Genomic DNA, 26,566 nt, shown 5'->3' with positions numbered 1-26,566 from the left:
CGGTTAAATCCGGAGCCCTAGGCTGCACTGTGCAGTACGCCTAGTAACTACGGCATGGGAATGCTGGGGAATGTGTAGAGCGACCAATTGTGCTACGTAGATACCCAATTACCTAGATCAGTCTATATACAGCAAGGTCTGATTATCTGATAGCCATCAAGATCACTCATATCGAATCCGAGTCCTGTTACGCCGTGGAATGTCACCCTTACCCTAATAGCTATGCATCGCCACCGAAACTTTAGAAACATACCAGACGCTCCTAAGTAAACGAAAGTAGAAATACAGTAATAAGTGTAATGAGATGAAGTGAGGCATCGTGAGGGAAAATTCATTGCTCGTCGCTGCTCTGGTCATCAGTGCCACTTGTTTCAGAATTCTCTTCCACTTCCGTTTGACGCAGCACGGAGTCACCGTTCTTCCCCTTCTTCTCAGCAGCAAACCAAGCTTCTCGTCGGCGCGTTGCCCGTTGCTCCTTCTTCGCCTGACGCCGGATTTTCTCCCGCTGCGACTGCTCCCGTTTCTCGGTGAGTTCATTAACGTAATCTTGGAGGTTGACAAGGTCTGAACGAAGCTTTGTAACCTCATCAGTACTGACTTGCCGAGCTGCATCGTTAAGTGAGACCTTCCGCCTTAGCATGGCAATTTCGCTTTCTAGGGACGCTATCTGCGAATCCTTAGCAGGATTATCGATATCCATTGCCACGCCCACAGAGGATGGCGCTGTCGCATTCGATGATGGTTGGCCAATATCAGCTAGCTCGGCTAGTCCTTGATCTAAGAAAGAAGTAGGGAAAGAAGAATGTGAAAAGGCCTCCATAAACCAGTTTGATTCTGCAGATGCGTCATTGGAGTGAGGCGAGCGAAGCAGGTGAGTGCTGAACTCATAGTCGGCAGGCACAGATCCGGCAGACTGTGTATGTTCTGAGAGGGTATGATCATATCTTGGCTTGATTATTGTATGTGCAACTCTCTTTAGACCGGTAGCTTGCTCATGAAGGCCATTCAGAGGTAGCATGATGACGTTCGTAACCGGGTGGGTAAAGTCCGCTATGGTCGAGGCGTATTTCCGCCTCCCGACATTCCAGGAGTATACTTTCCCATTCTCATGACCTGTCAACAAGGTCATGCCATCGTATGAGAGTGTCAACGCATGTGCTGCACCGCTATCGGCAGAAGGCGGGAGCCATCGGTCTTCAGATGAGATTTGCGCTGGTGTAGCATGAAGCGAAGGGTCATGAAGAGGGTGTTGGACGGATTGTTCCTTATAAAAGTCCACCGACTGAGCACTACCATCTTCGTAGCCCACGTAGAACGCTCGATCAACGGGGTCGAGGGCAAGGGAAATCGCGTTAAACGGTAAGAGGAAGTTTCGCAGAACATGGCCAGTCCGATAGTCCCAAACAATTGCGGTGTTATCTTGAGCTGCAGAAACAACAATATTGTACCTGCCGGTGCTGTGCCCTACTGCAATCGCACTGATGGCTGCGCGGTGGTTCGAGAATGTGTGGATGGGTGAGTTAGGGGGTTGTCGATCGCGTCGGGATGATGATTTAGTAAATGACAAGATGTCAACTAATGACCAAACGTGAATGCTCGCATCCGACGACCCAGAGAGAATGAAGTTCGAGCTGGGATCGACCACTATCGCGGTAACAGGTCGTAGATGTGATGCACTGGTAGCAACTTGGCGGCCGGTACAGACCTATTCCATTTTCTATCAGCTCTACCCCAGTAGTTGCGACAGCTAAGTACTCACCTCCCATAGTATTAAGCGGCCACCTTCAGTGCCCAGCACCACGATATCGCCATTCTTCGACCCAACTACGGCGATGCTGCGAATTCGCTCAGGAAACGGAACCGTGGCTTCTTGATTGCCATTCTCTCTGCTGTATACATGCACAATGGCCTTTTCTGACTGCGCAGCGAACACATGCGACGGGCTCACAGCTAGACAATTCGAAGCGGTCGAGCTTTTCTTGAAGGTGGATCTTAAAGTCGTTGAGGGCTGCAGCTCATGGAGGCAGATTCCGACATCTCTAAGCGAAGCAGAAGCGGGGATTTTTGCGGACGCCAAGGTCGACGCAATAAAACATTCTGAGAGCATGAGGAGCAGGATCTTCCACTCGGAATGGGGTGTGTCGCAACAAGTAGACAGTCCCCCAACTGATCTGATCTGTATCTTTTTTTTTTGCTGCGCGATAAGGAAGGTTTGCAATGTTTGCAGCCTCGGCCAAAGGACATCGATCACGTGCTGTCCTCCTTCCTAGACAAGGATACAAATCAATCAATCGACTTCGTTTGATCAACATCAACCCTCTCGAAGGGAAAAGTGCCCTGCCCTAGGCCCCTGAGCCCCTTCGCCTCAACACCACTAGCTGAACTCAACTAGTCTACTCAGGCAATGTATGGGTATCTGTACCACCATCAACAATGGACAGCCCTGATCAGGAACTCAGCTTGCTTTGAGCGACTCTGTTCTACTGGGTGCCTCGTGAAGGAATCCTAGCTCTCCCGGCACCAGAGCTCTAGTTCGCCTCCGCCACATCTTCCTTGGAATTCCTGCACATGCTATGAGGATCCGTGGGACCGTCGCCCTCACCAAGTATGATCTTGATGCAACCTGCACCCACAGCAACCGAAGCAAGGGGGCCTTTCGAGGGGCTGCACCTTTTGATTGCCCGGCGCAACAGCTTTATTGAATTGAGGCATCGTGACGCTCGTCCAATGTCCGGTCTCGGGGTCTTTCTTCCCATTCGCCTGTTGTCTGCGTGTCTCATTCGCTCTGTAATGACGATATGCAGAGACCCTAGAAGCGCATCACCCACGTTTCTACCTGGTCCCCTACCCAATGATCTAGAAAAATTGGCCAATCACTGGATCTCACCTCTCTTTGGAATGCAAGGACGGTGGCAGCAACCCTTTACGCTTCAGTCATGTTCCAGAGTTCCTCTGGAAGGGGGGTTGAACATGCCCGACATCCGGCCTGTTGTCACCGCAAGGTAATCAAGGGATGTTTGGCAATTACGATCATATAGTAGTATAAGGTCTCTTCGGCCGCATCTATGCCCATACTGGCCCGAAATCCTTTAATCTGGTTTCCTCGTTATTCTCCGCGCTTACTGGTTGACAAGTGGATATCTGTCAGTGATATCTTTAATTCTTCTCTCAATTCGCCATGTCCTCTACGGACTACGACTCTTACCCAAGACGGCACCAGAGCCATCAACGACATCACACGGTGACTGCCGGTCCTGTCCCAGCATACATAAACAGAAGTGTTCCTACGTATAGTATAACAAGCCATGAACAACCATCGCATACTAGTACCCCAGCTTCGCCACGGTACTCTCCCAGTGTGCAGCCATGGAAGAAGCAACACCCGCAGAGCCCTCTCTCCTTCATTCCATCCACATCTCCACGCTCTGAACAATCCGAATACACTGTGTCACAACCTAGGCGCCTAGCAGATCGTGGGCTCGCGTGCATCTCGCCTTTCCGCTCGGTGCGCAGGATGAAAGAGCCATTCCAGCTTCGTCTCCCAACGTCCCCGTCCTTTGATAACGGCTCGACTGCTTTTCGAGAATCCGAGGTGGTCACACAGCCTCAGGAGATGCGGACATTGAGAGCCTGGCGCTCAGATCAGAATCTTATGGCAGCTAGCTTGGAAACATTCGGCCTTCTTCCAAGCCCCCCTCTATCCGACATTCAGACCTCCCAAGCATCACCGGCGTCCACGTACTTCTCATCGAAACCAGGCTCTGAGATTGATAATGATCGAGAAGCAGAGAAAGACTGCAGCTGCATTCCTGAAAGAATGGCTTGCAACCACTGCTCCCCTCAAACCCCTGCGACTGATGTATCTGTTCAAGGTCGCCTCGTCGAGTCGACCGACGTGCATACTGCGCATTCGACCTTCGTGAGGCAGTGCGACCTAGGAAATGGGCAGTTTAGTCCTGCAACGAGAGGTTTGGGGTGCATGTCACCACCTACTACCTGCTCAGACGTGGACTCGGTGGGCAAGCGGAATTTCTCTGGGTCGTCCGTTGAAACACAGAGAAGCAGATCAGGCACAGTGTCTAGCGAAAGTAGCTGGGTTCCCAGCAGCTTATCCTATTGCGAAACATGGCTTCAAGGTGCCCCCACGGAATCAGCGGGAGATGAAGTCGTCGGATCAATGACATCTAATCGAAGGAAGTTTCAAATCGTCCAGAAAAGCCCGCTGGTGCCTGATTGGAAACGTGCGCACAACGATGCGGTATGTCGAATATACGCAGTACAATTCGTTCATTTACTAATGGCCATATTCCAGGTCCTCGCCGTAAAAAGCAAGATGAAGCCAAAATTAGTCGATATCTCACGGCAATCTTCACCAGCAATGAGCTACTCGCTGCCTACCCCAACGCACATTATCCCCGCTACTCCAGATCAAAGTTTGCCGGAGGTCTCGGCTTTTAGCCCGGATACGCCTCTAGAAGACAGTGGATATGCTACGCACAATCCGACCTCCTCACCGAAGGTACAAGGAAACAACAAGGGCAACTTCTCGGAGACAAGTAGGGGCGCAGCAAACTCAAGCAAAACAGATATATGTGACGAGACAAGCGAAGTGCCCAAATCAGACCCCGACCCCGAAGTCGGCCCTTCGCCAAACATCCTGGCCTCGCCGAGTTCTCGAGCAAAGAAATCGGACAAAGGGGAATTGGAGAAGTGGTGGGATCACGAATGGACGATTGACCAGCTAGAACAATCAGTCAAAGACTTTCCGCAGCACATGCTGCGGCTGACGTCTCCAGTTGTCATGTTCCTCCGTCACAACCACGAACGAGCCCTAATTCGTCCTTTTCGCCAAATATTTCCAAATGCTTCCGAACCACTTCTCGACTCTCTTTGTGCTGTTTTGATAGCGAAGCACTATCTCCTCACTCTGCCATCTTTGAATCGCAAAACTGTTGACACGCCTCCACGCGCTCAGTTCCCAAAGCTGGATACGGTACCAGAAAAGGCTTCGTCAATTCTAGGGATGAAGTTCACGCAAGCTCCACCGTCTCGGATCCGGGACCAGGTGCTTGGTCCTCGATGTAGTAAACTTCATGAGGAGCTTGATCGAACTATTGACAACTTGCTGTTTACACTCCGGGGGCCGCCTGACGACGCTCTGATATCCGCTATGCTAGTGCTAATCCAGGTCCTGGAGACCAAGGCATAGTTTTCTATTTTTGATCGCAAAGTTGCCGCTTCTTTCTCTTATAAAAGCGCATTTCTCTTTCTAGACTAGAACTTGTGGCCCATTTCTGATCCGCTTTTCAGCCTTTCCATTTGTATCTCCAGCATTCAACATGATCAGCCTCTTTTTACAACTTTTCCTATGTTTACCTACTCTCGCCTGGTGGTAGCTGTGCTATGCCATTGTTAATGTGTAATTAATTATCCAATGTTAGGACCATTGAATTGAACAAAACAATACCAAATCATGTTGAGAAATTATTAGTATATAGTATATACTCCCAAGGTTCAGCTTCGATCTACCTAGCCCTGCAGGTGCAGGTGGGGGATTTGAGGTCTACCTAGGGTGCTAGGTCCTTCTGCCCGGTCTGCCCCAGGTGACGAAATCGTGCTAGTGCGGGCTTGGGGAAACCTTACCTAATCTGGGCTAGCTGAATTTCAAGAGTTATCGTCCGCGGCGGTTTCCCGCGGAATTCCAACAAACTTCTTACAACAAGAACGAGATTATTATTCACAGCAGTCATCGCCATGGCTGCTACAACAAACCGATTGCGAGTGCTTTACTCGACCTCAAGAGCTCTTGCTTCTCCGCCAGAAAGCGCATCCTATCTCAGCTACCGTGGATACGCCACCACAGATTCACCATCCGCCACCAGCGGAGTTGTGACACCTAAGAAACGGACAACTTTCACGGACAAGCTCAACTCTGGGCCTTCTTTCTCTGACTTTGTGACTGGCGGAAGTGAAAATGAACCTCTTGATGCTTCCGAAGCATACGCTCTCAAAACCGCGCTCGTTGGCCCCGCCGGCCGCAAGAAAGAAATGACTCGGTTGCCGCCGTGGCTGAAGACGCCAATTCCCGACTCGAAGAACTATCAACGCCTGAAGAAGGACCTCCGAGGGCTGAATCTACATACAGTGTGCGAGGAAGCTCGGTGCCCTAACATCTCCGACTGCTGGGGCGGAGACAACAAAGCCGCCGCCACTGCGACGATTATGCTGATGGGGGACACCTGCACACGTGGTTGTCGTTTCTGCAGTGTGAAGACTTCTCGCACACCGGCGCCACTTGACCCTCACGAGCCGGAAAATACAGCAGAGGCTATTTCAAGATGGGGCCTAGGGTATGTCGTGCTCACGGCTGTTGACCGTGACGACCTGGCCGATGGCGGGGCTCGCCACTTTGCGGAGACGGTGATCAAGATAAAACAAAAGGCGCCCAATATTCTGGTGGAGTGCTTGACCGGTGACTACCGAGGAGATTTGGACATGGTTGCCATTACCGCTAGGTCTGGCCTAGATGTGTACGCTCACAACGTCGAAACTGTCGAGGCCTTGACACCATACGTCCGTGACCGTCGAGCAACCTTCCAGCAATCAATTAGTGTACTCGACGCGGCAAAGAAAGCTAAGCCGTCGCTCATCACCAAGACGTCTCTCATGTTGGGTCTAGGCGAGACCGAAGAGCAATTATGGGATGCCCTTCGTCAACTTCGGGCTGTCAATGTTGATGTTGTCACATTTGGTCAGTATATGCGGCCAACAAAGCGGCACATGGCTGTGCATGAGTACGTCACTCCAGATCAATTCGAGCTGTGGCGCCAGCGCGCTCTCGATATGGGATTCCTATACTGTGCGTCAGGTCCTTTAGTTCGGAGTAGCTACAAGGCAGGTGAGGCGTTCATTGAGAATGTTTTGAAGAAGCGAAGGGCTGTCAACCCTGAGCAAGCCGTCAGCGGTAGTACAGTATCTGTGGACGAAGTGACGCCATAATTTTTGTCTCAAATGCTCAACATTTTCCTGGCGCATGGTAACAGCAATGTTTTTTCTCTTCATCTTGGGCGTCTTGTACCGGTTAGAAGTGATCTTTAGGCTTATTGGTGATCAATACAACGAATCTTTGAGCTTCGGGTCAAGGATATACAGTGCCTAGTAATAAGTATTTCTCTCTTACATTCATAGTTTTGTGTGCATCCATACCCAACTCCACAACCATCTAAAATTATTGAGCCACCTACCTAGGTACCTAAGGTACTGGGCCGACTTACTGGCATTACGCAGTGCATCAGTGAAGATGTTTGCTTGGTTTGTTCCTGAAGCTATCAGTCACGTGAGATACATGACCAGAAGCTCGAGGTCTATCACGTGCCGGCATGCAATAAGATTGATCGTGCAGATTTCCGTGAATTCAGACGAAAAGACAGTACAAAAGACCCTTCAGCACTGGGAATTCGCTGGCCTTAATGCAGAGGTCTTCAGGGCCATCTGATACCAGTATTGTTGTCTAGTTAGTCGAGGATAACGCAAGCTGGGTAGCGGAAACCTTAAGCATCAGGCATTTGCCCACCGCCTAATCGTCCACTCAGTCTCGCTTTCTCTGCCCGTCATTAAGAGTTCGGAACTTCTCTCTCCTCTGCCACAACCCAACACATCCTCTCACATTGCCATCGATCCCTCCTCTCCCACCTGCAATATCCCGCATCTTTCGCTAGAATCAACCATCAGGCAATTATATCTGAGCTCATCTTCTTGACTGCTGTTATCGCACACAAAAATTCACCAACAACCTTAGATCAAATGATCGCGTCTCCTAGATGACCTTCCCTCCCCCTCCCCCTTCCTCTCAATCGTCGATTGCTTCTGGCACCGATAAGTCTTCTTCGACCCGGCCTTCGCGGTCACAGCAGTCTCCCTGGGGTCCGCCCGTATCGCAGTCGAGTGTTCGTCGGGGGTTGACACCGCTTGCGACCAACCTTTCCAACCCCTCGGTCTCTGTCCGCGGACAAGCCCAGTCGAATAGTCCTGGTCCCGGGGCCTCAAATTCCTCCCCTCTTACATCGTCATTTTCCGCAGTCCTGAGCTCTACAAGGGGTCATCCACTTGGCCGAAGCGGACCCTCACCGGCTTCTACACCAGCTCCCTTCGCTTCCTACCAACCTGGCTCGCAGCAATATCAGCAGCCGCCCGGTCAATCTCTCTCCTCTCCAAAAGCTAGAGCCCATACCCCGTCGTCAGGCTCACATCTGGCTTCCGCAGCGGGCTCCGTCGTGGGTGGTGGTGGTTCCGGGGGAGGTGGAGGCGGGGCGGTTTCTTCCAGGGGCGCAACCTTCTCTCCACTGCTATCCGGTACTACTGTGAATTCCCCGACAGGCTTTCCTTCTGACAAACCGGGGTCAGCAGCGGCTCACGGAAGCCAGTCCTCACTGGCTAAGATATCAATCGCTCAGGTGTTCCTTTTATTGGATTCCATCACGGAAAAAGAGGGTCGCGAGAAGTGGGAAACAAAAGCGGCACAAATTCACAAAGTAAGTTTTTATGCCCTATACCTTATACGACAGTATGATGCTCATACCTTGCAGCTGGTCGAGTCGAACGGAATGGAGGTCTTCTCTAAATACTTTCGTCGCCTGCTTACGGGCAATGCCCCGCAGATCTTTCCAGGCCTGAATAAATCCGTGGAAAATGCAGGGAACTATCCGCTCCTCGTTCAGGAAATGCAAAAGGTTTCTCAGGACATCGAACAAGCGCAGAAGATAGCGGAGACGGTTGATGCTTCAGAGGGCGATATCTTCCGCGACTTTGACCTTTCCACATTTCTCGACCATTTTAAGCTCGACCCTATCGTCAAGGTTGCTTTGGCTTTGACCTTCAAGACCGCCAATAAATCAGACCTGCGTGTGAAAGGTAATCCATAACTCTCTACTTGATGCCCAAAGACTAACGCTCGTTGATTAGCTGACGCAATTCTTGCGAACTCCATCAACCCTTTCCTACAGAGTTTAGCGAATCCCTCAGATGCATCAAAAGACTTCAATAACTCCTTCCTTGGAATCACGCTCGAGCGCTTCATATTATACCCGCCTCGCAACTTCAACGATGACGTGAAGTCGAAATTGGTGTATGCTGTGAATCTGCGATGTAGAGCCTTGGGCATTGATATCCCATTCGAGGTTGCTTGTGGCCTGCAGATGTTCAATTTCGTCAACCCGAAATATACACTAGTACGCCAGCTTCACTTGAGGGGTCCGAGAGCTACCTCAAGCTCTGATGCTGTGAATGAGACCATAACCGCGGCCGGACCCGACTGCTGGAGCGAAGAGCATATCGCAGCGGCGCTTCTCTTCCTTGTCCTATCACAGTATTGGCGGGATTATTCCTTAGAGACTTATCTCTCGACTGTTAGGTCTCACTATGGAGATAAACAGATCAATTGGGCTCTTGTTTTCCGGAACTTTGACCGCGAGGGTTTGAGGCTGGACGCTCGCCAGTTCGCCAAGCTATATGCGGCTCTCTTGCCAGTTGCGGCAGAGGACTCAACCCTGGACATTCAAAAGCTCTGGGGGGGCGATTGGGAGCACCGCGATACCCAGGTGTCGTTCTTGACCGGTTTTGTCGCTTCTCGAACTGATGTCATGCGTATTTCCAACCTCCGTGCTACATTTCCTCCCGACTTCTTTTCTGATGGCCCTGAACTTGCTCGTTTGCAAGGCGAACGCGCATCCAAATCACCTCTTCGATCTTTGGATGCGATAAAAGCTATTTTCGATCTAGCTCTGTTTTCGCAGGCTACATGGGCCGCTGCTGAGAGCCAGCTACTCGTCAAAGCTATCCTGCAGTATGACTTACCGGTCTTCTTGTGCTCGGCTCTTGCTATACCTCAGCCGTGGACCAGCGTTCAACAAAGTTTCGTCCTTCGAACTCTTGCTGTTTTTGTAACGAAGCAAGAAGAAGGGTACCAACTTGCCCTTCATGGGGCCTGGCGTCAGGACAAACAGTGGCTAGCAGAGCAACTCTTCGCTATGTTTACACAAGACCCAACCACGACAACATCAATTTACGAGCATGCAGTGGAACACAACTGGTTAGACTACCTTCTTGGATATACAAATGGTCTAGCCATGGATCTTGCGTGTTATGCCCATCGGAAAGGGCCCTTCGATCTGGAGCAGTGGGTTCGAAATGCTGCGCAGAAAGGTTTGATGGACATGGGCAGCCTTCTGTCAAAGTTCCTCAGGATCAAGGCGGAAGATGAGCTACACGTCCAAAGGAGGGAGCAGCCTGCGCCCGGGATGGTTAGTTTGTCGGTCAAGACGGTCTACACGCTTCTATCGGTTCTTGAGGAATACGTTGGAGACCGTGAAAATCTTACCCCTGTGCAGCGCGTCTGTATCCAAACCTATCCTCGATTGATCAACTATGGTGAGGGATTTGACGAAATCATTGACGCTAACGGCGAGAATGGAAACTCTCTTCCTGAGCCGGTCGATAAGAAAATGCAAGAGTTATTCGGCAAGATGTACCACGAGGAACTTTCTTTGAGAGAGATTCTTGAACTTATGAGGCGGTACAAGTCATCGCGTGAGCCCTCAGAACAGGATTTGTTTGCGTGCATGGTTCACGGCCTTATTGATGAATACCACTGCTATCACGAGTATCCCTTGGAGGCGCTGACCAAAACTGCTGTAATGTTTGGGGGTATTATCAATTTCCGCCTCGTTGATGGCATAACTCTGAAAGTCGGTCTGGGAATGATTCTGGAAGCGGTGCGAGAACATGAGTTGCATGACCCTATGTACAAGTTCGGTGTCGAAGCCATTGAGCAGTTGATCAACCGTCTTCAAGAATGGGCGGGATTCTGTCATCTGCTGCTCCAGATTCCAAGCCTACAGGGCACTCCTATATTCCAAAAGGCAGAGGAAGTGCTGCGCGACCAGGGAAGCCAAAGTCGCGACGACGCGGGACGGCAGGATAGCACTGCTGGTGGCTCCATTACGAATGGTACTGCCGACGAGCCTGCACTGCCCGACGGTTCGAATCGTAAATTTGTCTCTATTTATGTCGACCCTCCTCTCCGTCCCGACCTTTATCAAGAACCAGACGAAGATGTGCAAGACAAGATACTTTTTGTGCTGAACAATGTTTCGGAGCAAAATATCGATGACAAATTGCGTGACCTCACAGATGTTCTTGAAGACCCGCACCATCAATGGTTCGCCTCGTACCTGGTGGAGGAGCGTGCTAGACTGCAGCCCAATTTCCAACAACTCTACCTTGATCTTCTGGACCGCATCAACGACAGGGTACTGTGGGTCGAAGTCCTGAGAGAAACGTACGCTAGTCTGTCGAAGCTACTCAATTCCGAGGCGACACTTGGTTCCTCAACTGAAAGGACACACCTCAAGAATCTGGGCTCTTGGCTTGGATCTCTGACCATTGCGAAAGATAAGCCTATTAAACACAAGAATGTCTACTTCAAAGGGCTCCTTCTAGAAGGGTACGATAGCCAGCGTTTGACAATTGTGATCCCGTTCACCTGCAAAGTACTGGTCCAGGCCACCAGATCTACCGTTTTCAAGCCACCGAATCCCTGGCTAATGGATATCATTGCCCTGTTGATGGAGCTTTACCACTTTGCTGAGCTGAAGCTTAATCTCAAGTTTGAAATTGAGGTCTTGTGCAAAGACCTAGACCTTGATCACAAAACCATTGAACCTTCTGTGATTATTCGCGATCGCTCAGCCAATATAGAGGACGCATTATCAATAGCAAATATTCCTGATGGGCTCGAGGCGTTCGACGACATGGCGCTCAGCAGCATTAGCCAGGGTATTCGCAACGAGAGACTGTCCCCTGCTGCTATTATGTCTACACTTCCTAGCCTGGACAAGATCCTGGTGTTACCGTCCTCTGCAAGCAGCATGGTTGACGCTAGTATCCTGCGGCAGATTGTGCACACTGCCGTTGAACGCGCAATTGCTGAAATTATCACCCCTGTCGTGGAGCGGTCTGTCACTATTGCCTCAATCTCCACGGTCCAGTTGGTCTCCAAAGATTTCGCTATGGAGCCTGATGAGGATAAGTTCCGACAGGCAGCTGGTGTCATGGTCAGGCAACTGGCGGGTAGTCTGGCACTGGTTACCTGCAAAGAGCCTCTGAAGGTTAGCATGACCAACTATATCCGAATGATCCAGCAAGAGTACTCGGAGCAGCCAATGCCGGAGGGGCTTATATTAATGTGTGTCAACGACAATCTTGATGCTGCTTGCGGTATAGTCGAGAAGGCAGCTGAAGAAAAGTCACTTCCTGAGATCGAAAAGGTTATCGAGTCTCAATTGGAATCTCGCAGGCGCCATCGCGCATCTCGCCCTAGCGAGCCATTTATTGACCCATCTATGACTCGTTGGGGACTCTTCATTCCGGAACCTTATCGCCAGACTCCAGGTGGCTTGAACAAGGAGCAGCTAGCGATTTATGAGGAGTTTGCGCGCCAGTCTCGCGGTCCAACAACGGCTCATGTGCAGAATGCCTCAACCGACTCTGGTCGGCAACTTCCGGATGTTCTCCAGGAACCGTACCCGGCAATCCCCAATCTTTCTACACCAGCAGAGCAGCCTGCTGTCCCTCACAGGACACCGCAACCGCAGCAAGATGCTCGGTTGTCTCAGCCTGGCCTTGTAGGAGCCTCAACCCAACTTAACGGTTTCCTTGACACACAGAACCCGCGCGACAGAGTGGAAAGTCTCGTCTCCGATCTGCAGCAAACGGCACGCAATGCCTCCGAGGAGCATGTTAAAGACCTTGGCCGCGATAGCACTGTTTTGCAAGAGTACAATCAAGCACTGCGGACTATCGTCTCCTCCCCCAACGGCGAGGAGGTGGCCCGTCTGACCGCATTGAAAGCATGCACCAGCCTTTATTCTCAAGCCCAAAGCACTCTCGAAATCGAGGTGCTCGTACACCTGCTGGCCAAGCTTTGTGATATGTCCTCTTTGGTCGCTCGTTATACTTGGGCTGTTCTTTCGGAGGTGGAAGATGATCATATGTTTAACGTTCCTGTCACCGTGGCTCTTATAGACGCCGGGCTTTTGGACATCCGTCGCGTCGACATGATCCTAACTAGACTCATCCTCCAGCAAAACACCTCTGCGCTTGACGTCCTTGCCAATCTTATGGATCGAATCCTATTCAACGAAGAACCCTCTGCCCTGAGATCCGACTTTTCGGGTAGTCTTGAGGCTATGAGCAAATGGCTCGTAGAAGATCCAGATCTTGTTCCAGCCAACGAGATTATCAGGAAACTCAGGGAGTCAGGTATCCCCGAGGTTGTGAATTCGCTACTGAGCGACAAGGCTCGATCAAAAAGGGATCAAATGGAGTACATCTTTAGCGAATGGATTGGGATCTACAAGGCGCCGGGTGCCATTGATCGCACGTACTATTCATTCCTCAAAGACATGCACCAGAAACAGGTGATGGCGAATCAAGAAGACTCTGCTCTTTTCTTCCGCCTCAGCATCGACATCTCGGTTGCCATGTTCGAACATGAGTCTCAGAACCCATCCGGCACCCTGGATGAAGCCTTCCTCTACATTGACGCCCTGGCTAAGCTAGTTGTCTTGCTGGTCAAATTCCAGGGTGAAGGCACTGGCCCCGTGAAGACCAGCAAGAGCGCCTACTTCAACTCAGTCCTATCCGTTCTTGTCCTTGTCTTGAACCATCATCAGGTCATGAGGGGAGATGGCTTCAATCAGCGAGTTTTCTTCCGGCTGTTCTCAAGCATACTTTGCGAATACTCACTGGGCGGTTTGCAGCAAAGTGACCAGCACCAGGAAATGATGTTCACTCTGGCCAACAAGTTGCTCTCTCTTCAGCCCAAGTATTATCCATCATTCGTGTACGGGTGGCTCTCATTAGTGTCCCATCGGTTTTTCATGTCCGGTATGCTCAACATGCCTGGGCGAGCCGGTTGGGGTCCGTATTGTGAGATCATGCAAGCTCAGCTCTCTTACATTGGCGAGCAATTGAAGCCTGCCAGCATCTCTCTCGTTGCTAAGGAGTTATACAAAGGAGTGCTTCGAATCCTTTTGATTCTCCATCACGACTTCCCTGAGTTTGTTGCCGAGAACCATTTCCAATTCTGTAACGTCATCCCGGCCCATTGCGCCCAGCTTCGCAACTTGGTCCTGAGCGCCTATCCTTCCTCCTTCCAGAAGTTGCCTGATCCCTTCAGAGAGGGCCTCAAAGTCGAACGCTTGGAAGAAATGCGAGAAGCACCCCGGATCGCAGGTGACACCGCTGCTCCTTTACAAAGCGCAGGCATCAAGAACGTCGTTGATACTGTTCTCCAAAGCAGCAATGCACCGGACTCCGCTATTCAGCAAATCTGCGATGTTATTTATGACTCGGAGAGTAGAGAGACAGGTCTATTCTATACTCCGATCAACGTCAACGTTGTCTTACTTAACGCATTGGCACTCTATATTGGCCAGGGGGCTGTCTCTGTTGATGAATCCAAGGGCAATACACGCGCAGCCTTTGAAAGCTCGCCTCATTCAGCATTGTTGGAGAAGCTTGCAAAGACCTTGCGACCCGAGGCCCGTTACTACCTTTTGAGCGCAATGGCAAACCAACTCCGCTACCCCAACAGTCACACTTACTTCTTCAGCTTCGCCATTTTGCGTCTCTTCGGAACGGATTACTCGGAACAAGATGAGTCGGACATTCGCCAGCAGATCATTCGTGTCCTTCTCGAACGGCTAATTGTGCACCGTCCCCACCCATGGGGCCTAATCATCACTCTACAGGAGTTGCTTCAAAACGGAAGCTATGCATTCTTTCACCTTCCATTTATTCAGGCTGCGCCTGAGGTAAGTACCAACGTCCTATAACTGATCAAAATACGTACTAATGTTGCCGGTCTAGATTGGTCGTCTATTCGACGCCCTTCTACAACACATCCAGCAACAAAGCCCTAGGCCAATTTCGTAAGCGATGCAATGATGCTCGCTTACCAGCGTCTCCTTGTCGGATATTCGATCATGTCACAATCGAGTAACATTAGAGGATGACCTATCTTTAACGGTGTTATTGAACACCATTCATGACGACGAAGTGCCAGACACGGAGCATGGTAGTGGGTTATATGATGCTGAACCACGACCTGCTTTAGATTCTTTTTGTTTGTTCTCTATTTACATCATTTCTCGGCTGGGTCACTGGGACGGTTACGCATACTGGGACGTGGCAGCATGCTCCAACTTATATTTTGTGCCTGTTCATTTTTTTTATCTTCTCTTCTCTTGGTGTCTTACCATTGCTACTGCCTGTGTGGTGGCCTGTAACGATAAGCTATAAAACATGGTCTTAATGAGTTCTGAATTGCATTTAAGGATTGGGCGTCTATGGGCTTTGAGGGTCAAAGTTGAATATTTGTTACAACTAAATAGTAGTCCAGTGGGGAATATTACAAATGCTGTTTACAATCAATTCTGGTGTATGGGGTCATCTTGATGAGCATCCCAGCGGTGACGTAGATGATCCATCCTACCTAGGTATGTATCTCGGCCAAGCATGTCTCCGGCTCTTTGCTAGACACACCACCTCTTAATTCCCAACGGCCTCCACGGCCGACCGGCACAAATATGAGCTCGGATAGTTCATCTGAAAAGGGCGGGGATACAGGCACCTCGCTTGCCGCTAGAACGACGGTATAATGTGTCCCCAAATGTTTCACTAAGGGCTTGAGCTAACGATAAACATTGGATAATTAGAGCAGGCTGCTTGAGCCCCTGCGCCCTCTTGTCTCGAAAAATGCGCTGACAGCATATGTGGGTGCTTTCCTGTTCTTCGCGACGGCCACATGCATTATTTTCATCTCAATTTTCGCATATGGAGTATTCTACTACAAGTTGATTCCGCAAGCTGGGTTGGAGCGCTCCGTTCACTTGCAGTTCGGGTGAGTCCTTCTTACCAAATCTTAACGAACGCGACTAACAAACACACTTCTAGTGACGGCCATCCCTGGGGAACCGCGACCCTCGATACGAGTTTGATTTCTCTACAACCATATGATGTGCACGTGGAACTTGAGCTCCCGCGAACGCCCTCGAACCTAGCTGCCGGGAACTTTATGCTGGATCTTACGCTTCTGTCACATTATTCTGCACCCGCTTGGATTGGTGGGAATACCACCGCGCAATCGATCTCTCACTCCCGCCGCCCTGCAATCCTAACATACAACTCGCAGCTAGTCGATGTTTCAGAGAAAGTCTCCTTCATGCCCCTATATGTTCTCGGCTGGAAAAGGGAAGCAGAGCGGTTGGTGGTACCGATGATGGAGGGTGTCAAATTCTCCCGTGGTGCCAATAACGTACCTGAGACTCTGCGCCTTGAGCTTCAGAGCCACCACGAGATGCAGGTCTACTCGGCAAAAGTGACGTTCAGGGCGAGGTTTACTGGATTGCGGTATGTATCCGGCAGATTCCCCTTGATCTCCCGACATGAAACTAATAGTCAAAGGTGGATCATGTACAAATGGAGACTCCCGTCATTTTTCGTCTTCAGTTTTATGTTCTGGTTTGTCTCCATGTTCTCCTTCTCGCTCTCTTGGGTTGTACTCGCCTGCTTTTTCAATGTGAAGATAAAGCAAGAAGCGGAGGAAGAAGTGGAAGAAGATGAGATCAAGGAAGAGGATGAGAGCGAGTATGAAAGCGAAAGTGAGACGACGATCAAGAGAGAGCCATCTGAGCAGCTCACGCTTCCAACAGATGAGCCTGGGTATGAACCGCCGGATACACTCTTGACTCCAGGTTCAGGGCAATCGGAGGGTTCTGGCTCAGCGACAGTGACGGCAGAAAGTGCCGAATCTTCAGGTGTTCAGCGGCGACGCAGCCGTTTGTTCAAAGAGGAGGACTCGTAGCTTGCTGTGTGATTACATGATGTGAATGTACTCTAATGCTGATAATACCCTACCTGATGTGCCTGATGTCCCTAAATAAGGTCATTCTCGGCGTGGATGATGCCTTCTGGTAGGTACCCGACGGCTATCGATAACGGGCGGGGAAATTCCACGTCCCTCATCGGGGTTCTTTTCTTCTCCATCTCTCGACACACTGCATCTGTACCAATAAACCTTCTTGCCCAATGCATATTCTGGTGAGTCTAACATTCCCTTAAATGACATTTGCCTCGACTCACGGATCTTTCCACTAGGTTGTCAACGACGACGGCCCTCCGTCAAACGAGTCGTCCCCATATGTCCATTCCTTCGTCCACACTCTACAATCTGCAGGGCATACAGTTTCCGTAGTCCTACCACACCAGCAGCGGTCATGGATCGGTAAAGCCCATCTCATTGGCGCCGCCGTTAAGCCAACCTACTTTCGTCCCGGAACACTTCACAAGGACGATGGCACCACCCACGAGTATCCCCGCGGCGAAGGCGAACCTGATGGTGACGAGTGGATTCTCATAAACTCTACTCCCGCGAGTTGCGTGCAAATTGGTCTCTACCACTACTTTGAAGACCGTGGTCCCGTCGATCTTGTGGTTTCCGGGCCGAATTACGGACGTAACACTACGGCGCTTTTTGCCATGTCGAGCGGCACAATTGGTGCGGCCATGGAAGGCGCTGCGTGCGGGAAACGGTCGATCGCGCTGTCATATGCGTTCAGCTCGCGCAACCACGACCCTGTCATCATCGCTGAGGCCTCTCGACACTCGGTGCGGGTGGTTGAGCACCTAGCGAAGAACTGGGATGAGGGCGTTGATCTGTATACAGTGAATGTGCCGCTGGAGCCCGGTGTTAGCGAGAGCAAGGTCATGTATACTGAGATGCTGGACAATCGGTGGTCCTCTGGGAGCTGTTTCGATGCGGTCGACGCTGAGGTACCAGTGGAGAATCCGGACCAGCGGGAACAGACATTGCGGGATCAAGAGGAGAAACTCGAAGAAGATCCGACTGCGACTGTTAGTGCCAAAACTGGGAAGAGGTCGCAGATCCCTCATAAGCACTTTATTTGGGCACCCAAGTTTACCGACGTCTATAGAAGTGTTGAGGAGAGCGCCCCTGGTAATGACGGCTGGACTGTCAAGGAGGGAATGACAAGGTATGCTACTATGAACTATTTTCTCAAGGAATCTCTAACATATACAGTGTGACGCCACTGAAAGCAAACTTCATGCATACGTCCGGTATCAAGGGAGAGATCAAGCTGTGAGTGGAATACGGCGACCAGTTTCTGTTTAGACGACCGCTTAGAACATATACCTCCGCTTTCTTTCTCTATACAAGCAGTGTTACGTTCTACATGTGGATTCGTCTGTTCATGCTCCCTAGCCCATTTTCTGGCAACTCAGTCTGATAGTTTACTCTGCGTAGATTGGATAATCATGAACATGAGCCGGCCTTATACTCCATAGTGGATTGCGACGACCCTTACGTCCAGGACCTAGTCGAAGAGGCTCTCAAGTCTCGTCTAGGTTACCGCAATAAGCCGATATCATCTATCGACGAGCTCCCCTCCCGAACCTCTCCCGTCTTCCAATACCGCGAATACGAACGCCTGGACTTTGAACACGCCATGATACACTCGTCGACGTCCCTTACGAATGCCTATATAATCCGCAAAGCCCTCATTCGGAAACACTACCTCTCCAACACAGTCACGAACTGGGTAACCAAGCATCCGGAAAGCGTGCTCTCAAAACACGTCACGGTCTCCGTCGATTTTGAACTCGATTACGCCGAATTTCTAGACGACGCGCTACTCGAGGCGTACGAACTCCGCGAGAGCCTCGAGAAGAACGAATCATTACCCGATAACGAGAAAGAATGGTGGATCCTCAAACCAGGCATGAGTGATCGCGGACAAGGCATCCGCTTATTCAACAGTGAAGACCAGCTCCGCGAGATCTTCGAAGAATGGGAAGTTGATTCAGATGAAGAGGACGAAGAAGATGAGGATGAGGGTGGCACTGGAGCAGGAAATGGCGTTGTGACCTCTCAGCTCCGCCACTTCATCGCCCAACCCTACATCGACCCCCCTCTTCTCCTCTCCGCGTGCAACAATCGCAAATTCCATATTCGAACATATGTCCTCGCAACGGGCTCACTGAAGGTCTACGTCTATAAGGAGATGCTCGCGCTCTTCGCGTCCAAGCCATATACCTCGCCCAACTCCTCTTCTTCCTCAGATACAGAGGATTATGACCCTGTGGCTGATCTGACAGCCCACCTGACGAATACCTGTTTCCAGGATAACACTCTCCCAGAGTCAGAGACTGTACAACGATTCTGGGCTCTTCCAGATCCTCCCTCCTCTTCACCTCTTGCCACTGCCTCAGATTGGAAGGAATCAGTATATAGCCAAATCTGCAGCATAACCGGGGAACTCTTCACCGCGGCCTCGCGCGGAATGATGATCCACTTCCAAACACTGCCGAACGCATTCGAGATCTTTGGCGTGGACTTCCTGGTTGATGAGAAGGGGACAACGTGGTTATTGGAGGTTAATGCGTTCCCGGACTTTGGGCAGACAGGGGAGGAACTTAGGGATAAGGTTGTTGGAGGATTATTTGAGAGTGTTATTGAAACCGCTGTAGGGGATTTCTTTGGATTGAATGGTGAGAAGGAGAATGAGAAGGAGAAGGGGTTGAAGTTGGTTGTGGATTTGGATCTTGGGAGGAAGAACTAGAGGATGGATGAGATTTGGGATGGCGTTGTGGGGTTTCTGTATAGAAGGATTGAATTGGTGAGGTGGTCAAAAGTTTAAATGTTATAGAACTGTGATATTTGGTATACTAGTGCGTATTGCAGTTGGGTATATGTCTCTTATCGATTCCTAATACCTTCATATGATGTGCATTTGACAAGCATAGACTGATAGATAGGTGCAGCTAGATTATTTGAGGGCAATGATGTTTATTATCCAAACCTCTGCTTAGCCAACGTCTTCAACCACCCAATGGTCTCCTCCTCCTTCATTCGATACTGTTTGATTCTCTCCTCTCTTTCCGCCGCCTTTGCCCTCATTATCTCCTCCCTCCGGATCTCCCGCTCATTCTTCTTTCTCTGCTCCCTCTCCTTGGCATTCTTGATCGCCGCAAGATCGTTCTCCCCAGAACCCATGAGCTCATCGTCTGGCGCCGCATCCGTAGGCGAGCCACCACGTCGGGCCTCGGCAAATGCCTTATTAGATGCTGCAGCCTCGCGGCGTTTCTCTATGCGCCGCTCGTGCGTCCCTGGCTCTGCGCGCGGGGCGACTTCGTCTTCCATGTGGCGAAGAGAGGACTTGTGGGAGCGGACATCGGCGCGGTGATTTTGGCGTGCGTCGTAACGGTCTTCTTGGGCGTCTTCCTGAGCGGTCTCTGTATAAAGTTTAGCAGAGTCACTATACAGTTAAGAAGTTGAGGGTTACACGAACCTCTTCGCAGTTCCAGATCTTGCATGGTCGGGATTGCCGGCCCTGGCGCCGGATCCCGACTCAGTGGGCCGAAATGAGGCATAGGACCGTACTCGTCTTCATCCTCTTCTCCTTCGTTGTTGTCGTCATCGTCAACAGCGCTAGGAACAATCTTTGGCGCCCTCTCATCATGGCTTTCTGACCGATCCATATTCCGCGGCGGTGCAACAACCCCCGCACTCCGCGCCTTCTCTAATGTAGCAGGGTCATACCAACCCTCCGCCAGTTCTCCGCGGTTCCTGATCTGTCAGCCTGGGCCCTTATCTCTCTTCAGTGCAAGAGTAGATGCAGGATAAAACGTACCATTTCCCCACGAAACTCTTCCACCGCCCCTTTACTTCCTCCAGGTCTAGCTCTTCAAGAATCAATCCTTTCTGAATATCAAGATACATGGCAAACATGGGTTCATAGACCTCCAAGTCACGCTTCGATAGTGCGCGCGCCTGGAAAGGGAGAGGGCCTTGCTCGACTTTTGCGCTGCGATTATGGTCATGGTCGCGGTCGCGGTCGCGGCGATGTGAGTGGGATTGAGGGTGTCGGTGTCTGTGGCTTCGCTCGCGATCACGGTCGGAGCCCTCGCGATGGCGATGTTTGCTGTGCTCGTGCGATCTTTTTGGGGATCTTGAGCGTGTGCGATTTCGTGTGGGGGAGACTGAGGGGTGGTTTCTTCGCAGTGGCGGAGGGCTTGTAGAAGGCATAGTGATATAGAGAGTCCGATCAGTTTTGAGCTATCGTAGGATGGTCTTTTTCAAAGCCTTTGCGCTGGGATCGGTACGATGATGGCGATGAAGAAATAAAGATCTGGTGAAGTTGAATGGTAAGAAACGGCGAGGATTGGAGATGCCAAGAATTGGAGATCGGGGTTCATCTTCACATGCTTTTTGACTACGACAAAGCGTGCCTAAGCTTGATCTAATTTAAGCTACGTAATCAAGAGTCGTTATTCCTAAAGCTTTTGAATGATGATCTTCTGTGTTTTAACTGATAACTCCACCAAGGTGGATGGTAACTACACAGGAGAATTTTACAGAAATGGATCAAGTGGCTATGAAAGCGATTAACTGGCAGGGGCGCTTGACTGGTCGGGAGTCGAGCTGTCACCAGTGGAAGCAGGGGTAGCAGGAGATGCGGGCTTAGAGCGGTTCGCAGCCGCCAGCTGCCAGGCAGGGATTGAAGGCGATTTGCTGAACCGGGACAGAGGGTTGGTAGGGTTGGCATTTGGAGACTGCGATGCTTGTGCGGTTCCAGAAGAAGTCTCCGTTTGAGCCGGGGTGGGTGTACCATTGGTGGTAGTCGACTCGGAAGCACTGGGTGTCTCGGGAACCTTAGTAGCAGTCGGTGCAGGAGGGGCACTGCCGGCGAGTCGGTTGCTCAAGAGCGTCTTTAAGCTTTTTAATTCAGTGCCGAGTTCCCGCAGGCGGTTCTCGTTGCCCTCCCGAGCCCCTTCAAGTGCCCTCGGAATAGCATCTTTCAAAGCGTTGACCTCATCATTAATACGACGAGTTTCGTCGTCTCGTCGTCTCGAAGCACTCTTCAAGTCCGCTACTAGAGACTCAACATCTCGCAGTGTAGCGTCCAATTTCTCGGTGCGTGTCTCTTCAGCGGTTCTTAGGGCTGCAGTGTCTGTGGAGAGCTGTTCGATCAATGCAAAGGCCCGAGAGAACTGCTCATCAATATTGTGTTTGTCCTGTTCCAATTGCGGTGGTGTTGGGGGGGCGATTAGAGGTGTGATATACCGCTATGACTGTTAGAAGAGAAGTGCAGAAGAGGTAAATACGCCTACCTTTGCCACGGTGTAGAGACCATAGCTAACTCCTCCCATAACGGTCGCCATTATGAACCAGTCACGCCAGTCCCTCTTTGGGGGTCTAATCAAGCATTATTAGCCTTATCGCTCTCAGCGGCCAAATAAGCGCGAACTCACTCTGGCGGGGGTTGCCACTGGCTGTATGGGGGGTAGCCATATCCTTGTGGAGGTGGTGGAGGAGGCCGGTAGACGGCTTGTTGTGGTGCAAATTGATGTCCTGACGTTGCCACAGCTGCTGCGACTACTGGATCCTCGCCGGTGCGAGCGAGAGCTACATCAATCTCCTCTTTTGTCAGGTTCTTGGACTGTAGAAATGATATCCTCTTTTCAATCGGAGCCGAAGCGACAGAAGGGTCCTGCAGGACTGTTACAATAGCACATTAGTATGCTATGTTTCCGATGGGAGAGGAGCTTTGCACGCACATGTTACCTAGAGGGCGATCAGTCAGGTCAGCTCCGCACGGAGGGCTGGAGGCGCAATACTTACAGCAGAGGATATCAGCTCCTCGCGAACCATGGTGATTTAGATCTGAATTAAGCCCACCGCTTAACTGAATAATGGGCATATATCCAGAAACAAAGGTCAGGGGAAGATGGAGAAAGGAAGGCGAGAAGAGAGTGGCTGATGAAGCATCGGGACCGAAAGCGATGAGCCTCGGGACATCTGCCCGTAATTTTGGCCGTTTTATTACACCTCCGTAACATGGCGGAGAACTTCCCCAGAGTCTCGTGATCCATGTCTCGTGACCATTGAGTGACAGTCACTGACCAGTCACCGCTGCGGTCAGGTCCCGGCAGAATTATTCCGCTTATCTTCCACCGCCTGCCGAATCCAGCACAGACTGGCGGTGGGGTCTTGTTTACATTGGGCGTTCGGGATTATTTACTGTCGCAACCTTCTCTTTCTCTCATCACCACTCAGTTATACACCCAGTTCTTTAGGTTCTCGCTCGAAGATAAAAAGGCACTGAGCTGCGGCTAGCGCTTATTCTTAGAACTTTCTGTCCGATACGCTGCCAGTGCAGCTTCCTAATTCACCATGTCGCAAGACACGGGTTTATTTAGCATTAAACGTCCCCGCGAGGCAAGTTCAACCACCCGAGTTCTCGGCCATGAGGTCTCTTGATAAACTGAACTAACAAGCATATGTACAGACTCTGGGGAGCGTACAGAATTACTCTTCCCTCCCACAACCCTCCTCTGCCCTGAAACGTAACAGCTCAATCGGCGCATTCCAGAACCCACCGTTCACTTCTCAACACACGCGGATGTCCCTTATGAACTCTGTCAGTCGGCCTCAACAACCGAATTTCCAGCGATCGTCATCAGGGGGAGGATTTGGAGCGGATCCTGGCCTTTCCTCTGTTAGGCGCTCCGTCTCGAGCAATGTTTTTCACGGTGCTAGCGCTGGACGTCCGAGTTTTGCACCAGGGTCTATGTCTTCCAACTCAGCCTCCCAGAGTCTACAGCGAAGAAGCAGCGTATTTTCGCGGCCTTCTACCGGAGGTGCTATGGGCCACCAGTCCTTCTTCACACAAGTTCCTTCAGCAGCAGGCGTTCCCAGGGATCCACGACCCCTTCGAGATAGGTCATTTCAAGCTCGCATTGCCCAAGAGCTTCTGGAATATCTAACACACAATAATTTCGAGCTCGAGATGAAGCATTCGCTCGGCCAAAACACCCTTCGATCACCCACCCAAAAAGACTTCAACTACATCTTTCAATGGCTGTACCATCGAATTGACCCAGGATATCGGTTTCAGAAAGCGATGGATGCGGAGGTTCCTCCCATTCTCAAACAGTTGCGCTACCCCTATGAAAAGGGTATTACGAAATCACAAATAGCGGCTGTGGGAGGTCAGAATTGGCCTACATTCCTAGGAATGCTTCATTGGTTAATGGAGCTGGCTCAAATGATGGATAGATATGTTCTTGGAGAGTACGATGAGGCATGTGCGGAGATGGGTGTTGACATTTCAGGGGACCGGATCATCTTTCGATTCCTCACTGGCGCCTATCATGACTGGTTACAGGGCGGCGAGGAGGAAGATGACGAGACCGCTGGGCAACGGCTAGTCCCCCACATCGAGCTGATGGCTCAGGAGTTCGAAAAGGGCAACGAAAAATACGTTCAAGAGATGCAGGTGTTGGATGCGGAGAACCGTGCCTTACGCGATCAGATTGAGGAATTGGAGAAGAATGCTCCCGACCTAGCAAAACTTGACAAGCAGTTTAGGATCCTCGAAGATGACAAGAGAAAGTTCGAGGATTACATTCAGAACGTGCAAGGCAAAATCGAGAAGTACGAGAGTCGCATCAATTTCTTGGAAGAGGAGATTAAGAAGACGGAGTCGGAACTGCAAACCGCCGAAGACGACCGGGCCGGTTTACAAGCTAGCGTTGATCAGCAAGGCCTTACGATTCAAGATATCGATCGCATGAATACCGAACGGGACCGACTCCAAAAGAGTCTCGACGATACAGTCAATCGCCTCGAAGAAACCCACGCACGAGTGATGGCGAAGGAGTCCGAAGCGAGTAGGAAACTTGAGGATCTGGAAGAACTCGTCAAAGCTTATAACACACTTGGGTACCAGACAAGTCTCATTCCCTCGACCGCCGTTAACGCCAATGGACAAGACTTTGAGCTCGGTTTGAACGTGAACGAACATAGTTTCTCTGCGTCCCAGATCGGTGGTGTTCCCAGCAGAATATCCCCGGAAGCAGATAGGCTCCTAGCTGAGCCCTTCACTGGTTACCATCCAGCACATCTGTTGAACCTGGATTTGCGTGGCACGGTTCGCAGCAATCTACAATCACTGCGAAAGGATATCAACGAGCGCAGGAAGCGTGGAATTGATGATGATCTAGAAAGACGGAACCTGCTAGACAATATCAAAGAGGCCATGGATGAGAAGCGAAGCGAAGTTGAAGCTCTGGAACATAAACGACGTACAGCGGAGGAAGAATTCGAGCGGCTCAAGGAGGTTACAACGACGCAGAAGCTCGCCTCAGATGCACAAATTGAGAAGATTGAGAAAGAGCTGGCCAAAATGCGAGCCACGATGAGCGAGAGTGTTCAGTTGATGGAGCAACGAGAAATGAATACCAACATAGAGTACGAACAACTTACACTCCGTGCCAACGCGCTTCGTGAAGAACTTCACACCAATGTGGAAAGCATGCTGAACGATGTCATCCGGTTCAAGGTCCATGTACAAAAGGGCTTGGAGGATTACGAAAACTTTGTGGTAGACGAAGTGGAGCAAGAGCTCGGGGGCGACATGCAGCCGGCTGAAGATGCGCCCATATCTACTGAGGAGCTTTAAGTTCAGCAGGCAGGGGCACAACATTCATTTTCAAACTGCTGGCGCACTCCTCATCCGCGTACCTGCAATTCATGTTCCATCCCTGAACTGGAGCCCAATGGAGTGACAGGCCGACAGACTTAATAATCGGCAGTCCACTCATCGGCTTTGGACGCAAGACTGGCTGGCAAAGTACGCCGACACAATTTCTCCCTCCAGCCGACTTTTTCGGGGGTTTTTCTTTGATCATACTAGGTTGGGAGTCACCAGAGCTCCTGTTTGGCAAGAGTGATCATCCTAGTCACCGGGAAGTTTACTCTCTTCGCTGCCGGCAACATTTGAGTATAGATCGGTCTATTAGCATTTGGGTATCATTTGGCGCTATGTTTGTGTTCGGCGGACGGGGAATTCTCTTGGTGTTTTGAGGTTCTCTAACTTTTACTCTCCCCATGCCTGTATGCCTGTATACTTTGTTTATGGATCTTACGAATAGCTTGATACCATTCATGTTTGGATTTGATGCTCTTGTGATTTTATTTGATTCCTTCAATCTTCTGTCGGGTCATTGGTGTGCAATAACAACCACAGTATGTGGTCCACCTAGAGGTAAATTTCCTACAAACCTAGGCCCTTGCGAACAAGGCTACAAATATTCCGCTTCACCTGAAACTTGGCAATAGAGAGCCAGGCCATTCAAGAGTCTGATATGGGTCATACACAGTTGTCAGCTGGACTTTTGGCCTCGGTAGGGCGCAGGATGTCCACAAATCTCTCCTGTCTAACCGCCCCGGTGTTTTTCCTCGTCAAGGCCCATGTCTAGAGCCGGTCTTGGTCATGCACGCCTTTCTACACGAGAGGCAGCTCATGGAATACACTTTGTGTCTGGTCCACTAACTATATAAGGTGTTGTACTCGTCCAACAACTTCCACATCATCCTTCCGCAGAGCCATATTACCCCAATTTGGTATACTCCAAGCCTTCC

General features: G+C 50.6%; 9 protein-coding genes across 9 annotated transcripts; 6 read left to right on the top strand and 3 right to left on the bottom strand.

Moving 5' to 3' along the window:
- Positions 1-137: 137 nt before the first annotated feature.
- BJY04DRAFT_169311 (putative ribosomal assembly complex component Ipi3) lies at positions 138-2,130 on the bottom strand. The gene is made up of 2 exons (XM_073709192.1): positions 1,760-2,130; positions 138-1,705 (listed from the first exon to the last, which is right to left on the bottom strand). The coding sequence occupies exons 1-2, from the start codon at positions 2,105-2,107 to the stop codon at positions 332-334; spliced, it is 1,722 nt and encodes a 573-aa protein (XP_073574517.1). The 5' UTR covers positions 2,108-2,130; the 3' UTR covers positions 138-331.
- A 191-nt stretch (positions 2,131-2,321) lies between these two features.
- Positions 2,322-2,886, bottom strand: BJY04DRAFT_181800 (uncharacterized protein). The gene has a single exon (XM_073710244.1). The coding sequence runs from the start codon at positions 2,778-2,780 to the stop codon at positions 2,529-2,531; it is 252 nt and encodes an 83-aa protein (XP_073574516.1). The 5' UTR covers positions 2,781-2,886; the 3' UTR covers positions 2,322-2,528.
- A 292-nt stretch (positions 2,887-3,178) lies between these two features.
- On the top strand, positions 3,179-5,209 carry BJY04DRAFT_215159 (uncharacterized protein; the record flags this gene model as incomplete). Its single annotated transcript, XM_073715421.1, has 2 exons — positions 3,179-4,258; positions 4,313-5,209. The coding sequence occupies 2 exons, from the start codon at positions 3,179-3,181 to the stop codon at positions 5,207-5,209; spliced, it is 1,977 nt and encodes a 658-aa protein (XP_073574515.1).
- A 505-nt stretch (positions 5,210-5,714) lies between these two features.
- BJY04DRAFT_181797 (lipoate synthase) lies at positions 5,715-7,237 on the top strand. Its single transcript, XM_073710243.1, has one exon. The coding sequence runs from the start codon at positions 5,755-5,757 to the stop codon at positions 6,997-6,999; it is 1,245 nt and encodes a 414-aa protein (XP_073574514.1). The 5' UTR covers positions 5,715-5,754; the 3' UTR covers positions 7,000-7,237.
- Positions 7,238-8,585: 1,348 nt separating this feature from the next.
- On the top strand, positions 8,586-15,492 carry BJY04DRAFT_181795 (CCR4-NOT core subunit CDC39). The gene is made up of 3 exons (XM_073710242.1): positions 8,586-8,910; positions 8,962-14,873; positions 14,929-15,492. Exons 1-3 carry the CDS (start codon positions 8,604-8,606, stop codon positions 14,992-14,994), a joined length of 6,285 nt encoding a protein of 2,094 aa, XP_073574513.1. The 5' UTR covers positions 8,586-8,603; the 3' UTR covers positions 14,995-15,492.
- A 109-nt stretch (positions 15,493-15,601) lies between these two features.
- BJY04DRAFT_169251 (seipin) lies at positions 15,602-17,036 on the top strand. The gene is made up of 4 exons (XM_073709190.1): positions 15,602-15,713; positions 15,777-15,961; positions 16,015-16,470; positions 16,525-17,036. Exons 1-4 carry the CDS (start codon positions 15,648-15,650, stop codon positions 16,922-16,924), a joined length of 1,107 nt encoding a protein of 368 aa, XP_073574512.1. The 5' UTR covers positions 15,602-15,647; the 3' UTR covers positions 16,925-17,036.
- On the top strand, positions 17,037-19,839 carry BJY04DRAFT_169252 (putative acid phosphatase). The gene is made up of 4 exons (XM_073709191.1): positions 17,037-17,160; positions 17,218-18,113; positions 18,161-18,220; positions 18,386-19,839. The coding sequence occupies exons 1-4, from the start codon at positions 17,149-17,151 to the stop codon at positions 19,698-19,700; spliced, it is 2,283 nt and encodes a 760-aa protein (XP_073574511.1). The 5' UTR covers positions 17,037-17,148; the 3' UTR covers positions 19,701-19,839.
- A 1,550-nt stretch (positions 19,840-21,389) lies between these two features.
- pex14 (putative peroxisomal membrane anchor protein (Pex14)) lies at positions 21,390-22,925 on the bottom strand. Its single transcript, XM_073710241.1, has 4 exons — positions 22,763-22,925; positions 22,393-22,646; positions 22,252-22,336; positions 21,390-22,206 (listed from the first exon to the last, which is right to left on the bottom strand). Exons 1-4 carry the CDS (start codon positions 22,790-22,792, stop codon positions 21,526-21,528), a joined length of 1,050 nt encoding a protein of 349 aa, XP_073574510.1. The 5' UTR covers positions 22,793-22,925; the 3' UTR covers positions 21,390-21,525.
- Positions 22,926-23,178: 253 nt separating this feature from the next.
- BJY04DRAFT_181787 (kinetochore-associated Ndc80 complex subunit NDC80) lies at positions 23,179-26,294 on the top strand. Its single transcript, XM_073710240.1, has 2 exons — positions 23,179-23,359; positions 23,430-26,294. Exons 1-2 carry the CDS (start codon positions 23,315-23,317, stop codon positions 25,602-25,604), a joined length of 2,220 nt encoding a protein of 739 aa, XP_073574509.1. The 5' UTR covers positions 23,179-23,314; the 3' UTR covers positions 25,605-26,294.
- The last annotated feature ends 272 nt before the right edge of the window (positions 26,295-26,566 follow it).

This window comes from Aspergillus karnatakaensis, assembly GCF_047715665.1.
Source record: "Aspergillus karnatakaensis strain CBS 102800 unplaced genomic scaffold BJY04scaffold_9, whole genome shotgun sequence".
In the NCBI taxonomy this organism is placed as follows: Eukaryota; Fungi; Ascomycota; class Eurotiomycetes; order Eurotiales; family Aspergillaceae; genus Aspergillus; species Aspergillus karnatakaensis.
Note: the sequence above shows the minus strand (reverse complement) of the source record. Positions and strands in the feature narration are given on the sequence as shown.

What these genes read in the sequence shown, in the direction of transcription:
- BJY04DRAFT_169252 (XM_073709191.1), top strand. An exon ending in GTCAAGGAGGGAATGACAAG is followed by an intron (nt 18,114 to 18,160) that starts GTATGCTACTAT and finishes TAACATATACAG; the next exon opens with TGTGACGCCACTGAAAGCAA. An exon ending in ATCAAGGGAGAGATCAAGCT is followed by an intron (nt 18,221 to 18,385) that starts GTGAGTGGAATA and finishes TACTCTGCGTAG; the next exon opens with ATTGGATAATCATGAACATG.
- BJY04DRAFT_181795 (XM_073710242.1), top strand. Translation starts at nt 8,604, where the DNA reads ATGGAGGTCTTCTCTAAATACTTTCGTCGCCTGCTTACGGGCAATGCC. An exon ending in ATCAGACCTGCGTGTGAAAG is followed by an intron (nt 8,911 to 8,961) that starts GTAATCCATAAC and finishes CTCGTTGATTAG; the next exon opens with CTGACGCAATTCTTGCGAAC. An exon ending in TTATTCAGGCTGCGCCTGAG is followed by an intron (nt 14,874 to 14,928) that starts GTAAGTACCAAC and finishes TTGCCGGTCTAG; the next exon opens with ATTGGTCGTCTATTCGACGC.
- pex14 (XM_073710241.1), bottom strand. Translation starts at nt 22,792, where the DNA reads ATGGTTCGCGAGGAGCTGATATCCTCTGCT. An exon ending in AGGAGCTGATATCCTCTGCT is followed by an intron (nt 22,647 to 22,762) that starts GTAAGTATTGCG and finishes TAATGTGCTATT; the next exon opens with GTAACAGTCCTGCAGGACCC. An exon ending in CAGTGGCAACCCCCGCCAGA is followed by an intron (nt 22,337 to 22,392) that starts GTGAGTTCGCGC and finishes ATGCTTGATTAG; the next exon opens with ACCCCCAAAGAGGGACTGGC.
- BJY04DRAFT_169311 (XM_073709192.1), bottom strand. Translation starts at nt 2,107, where the DNA reads ATGCTCTCAGAATGTTTTATTGCGTCGACCTTGGCGTCCGCAAAAATC. An exon ending in GCCGCTTAATACTATGGGAG is followed by an intron (nt 1,706 to 1,759) that starts GTGAGTACTTAG and finishes AAAATGGAATAG; the next exon opens with GTCTGTACCGGCCGCCAAGT.
- BJY04DRAFT_169251 (XM_073709190.1), top strand. Translation starts at nt 15,648, where the DNA reads ATGAGCTCGGATAGTTCATCTGAAAAGGGCGGGGATACAGGCACCTCG. An exon ending in TCCGTTCACTTGCAGTTCGG is followed by an intron (nt 15,962 to 16,014) that starts GTGAGTCCTTCT and finishes ACACACTTCTAG; the next exon opens with TGACGGCCATCCCTGGGGAA. An exon ending in GCGAGGTTTACTGGATTGCG is followed by an intron (nt 16,471 to 16,524) that starts GTATGTATCCGG and finishes TAATAGTCAAAG; the next exon opens with GTGGATCATGTACAAATGGA.
- BJY04DRAFT_181797 (XM_073710243.1), top strand. Translation starts at nt 5,755, where the DNA reads ATGGCTGCTACAACAAACCGATTGCGAGTGCTTTACTCGACCTCAAGA.
- BJY04DRAFT_181787 (XM_073710240.1), top strand. Translation starts at nt 23,315, where the DNA reads ATGTCGCAAGACACGGGTTTATTTAGCATTAAACGTCCCCGCGAG. An exon ending in GCATTAAACGTCCCCGCGAG is followed by an intron (nt 23,360 to 23,429) that starts GCAAGTTCAACC and finishes GCATATGTACAG; the next exon opens with ACTCTGGGGAGCGTACAGAA.
- BJY04DRAFT_181800 (XM_073710244.1), bottom strand. Translation starts at nt 2,780, where the DNA reads ATGAGACACGCAGACAACAGGCGAATGGGAAGAAAGACCCCGAGACCG.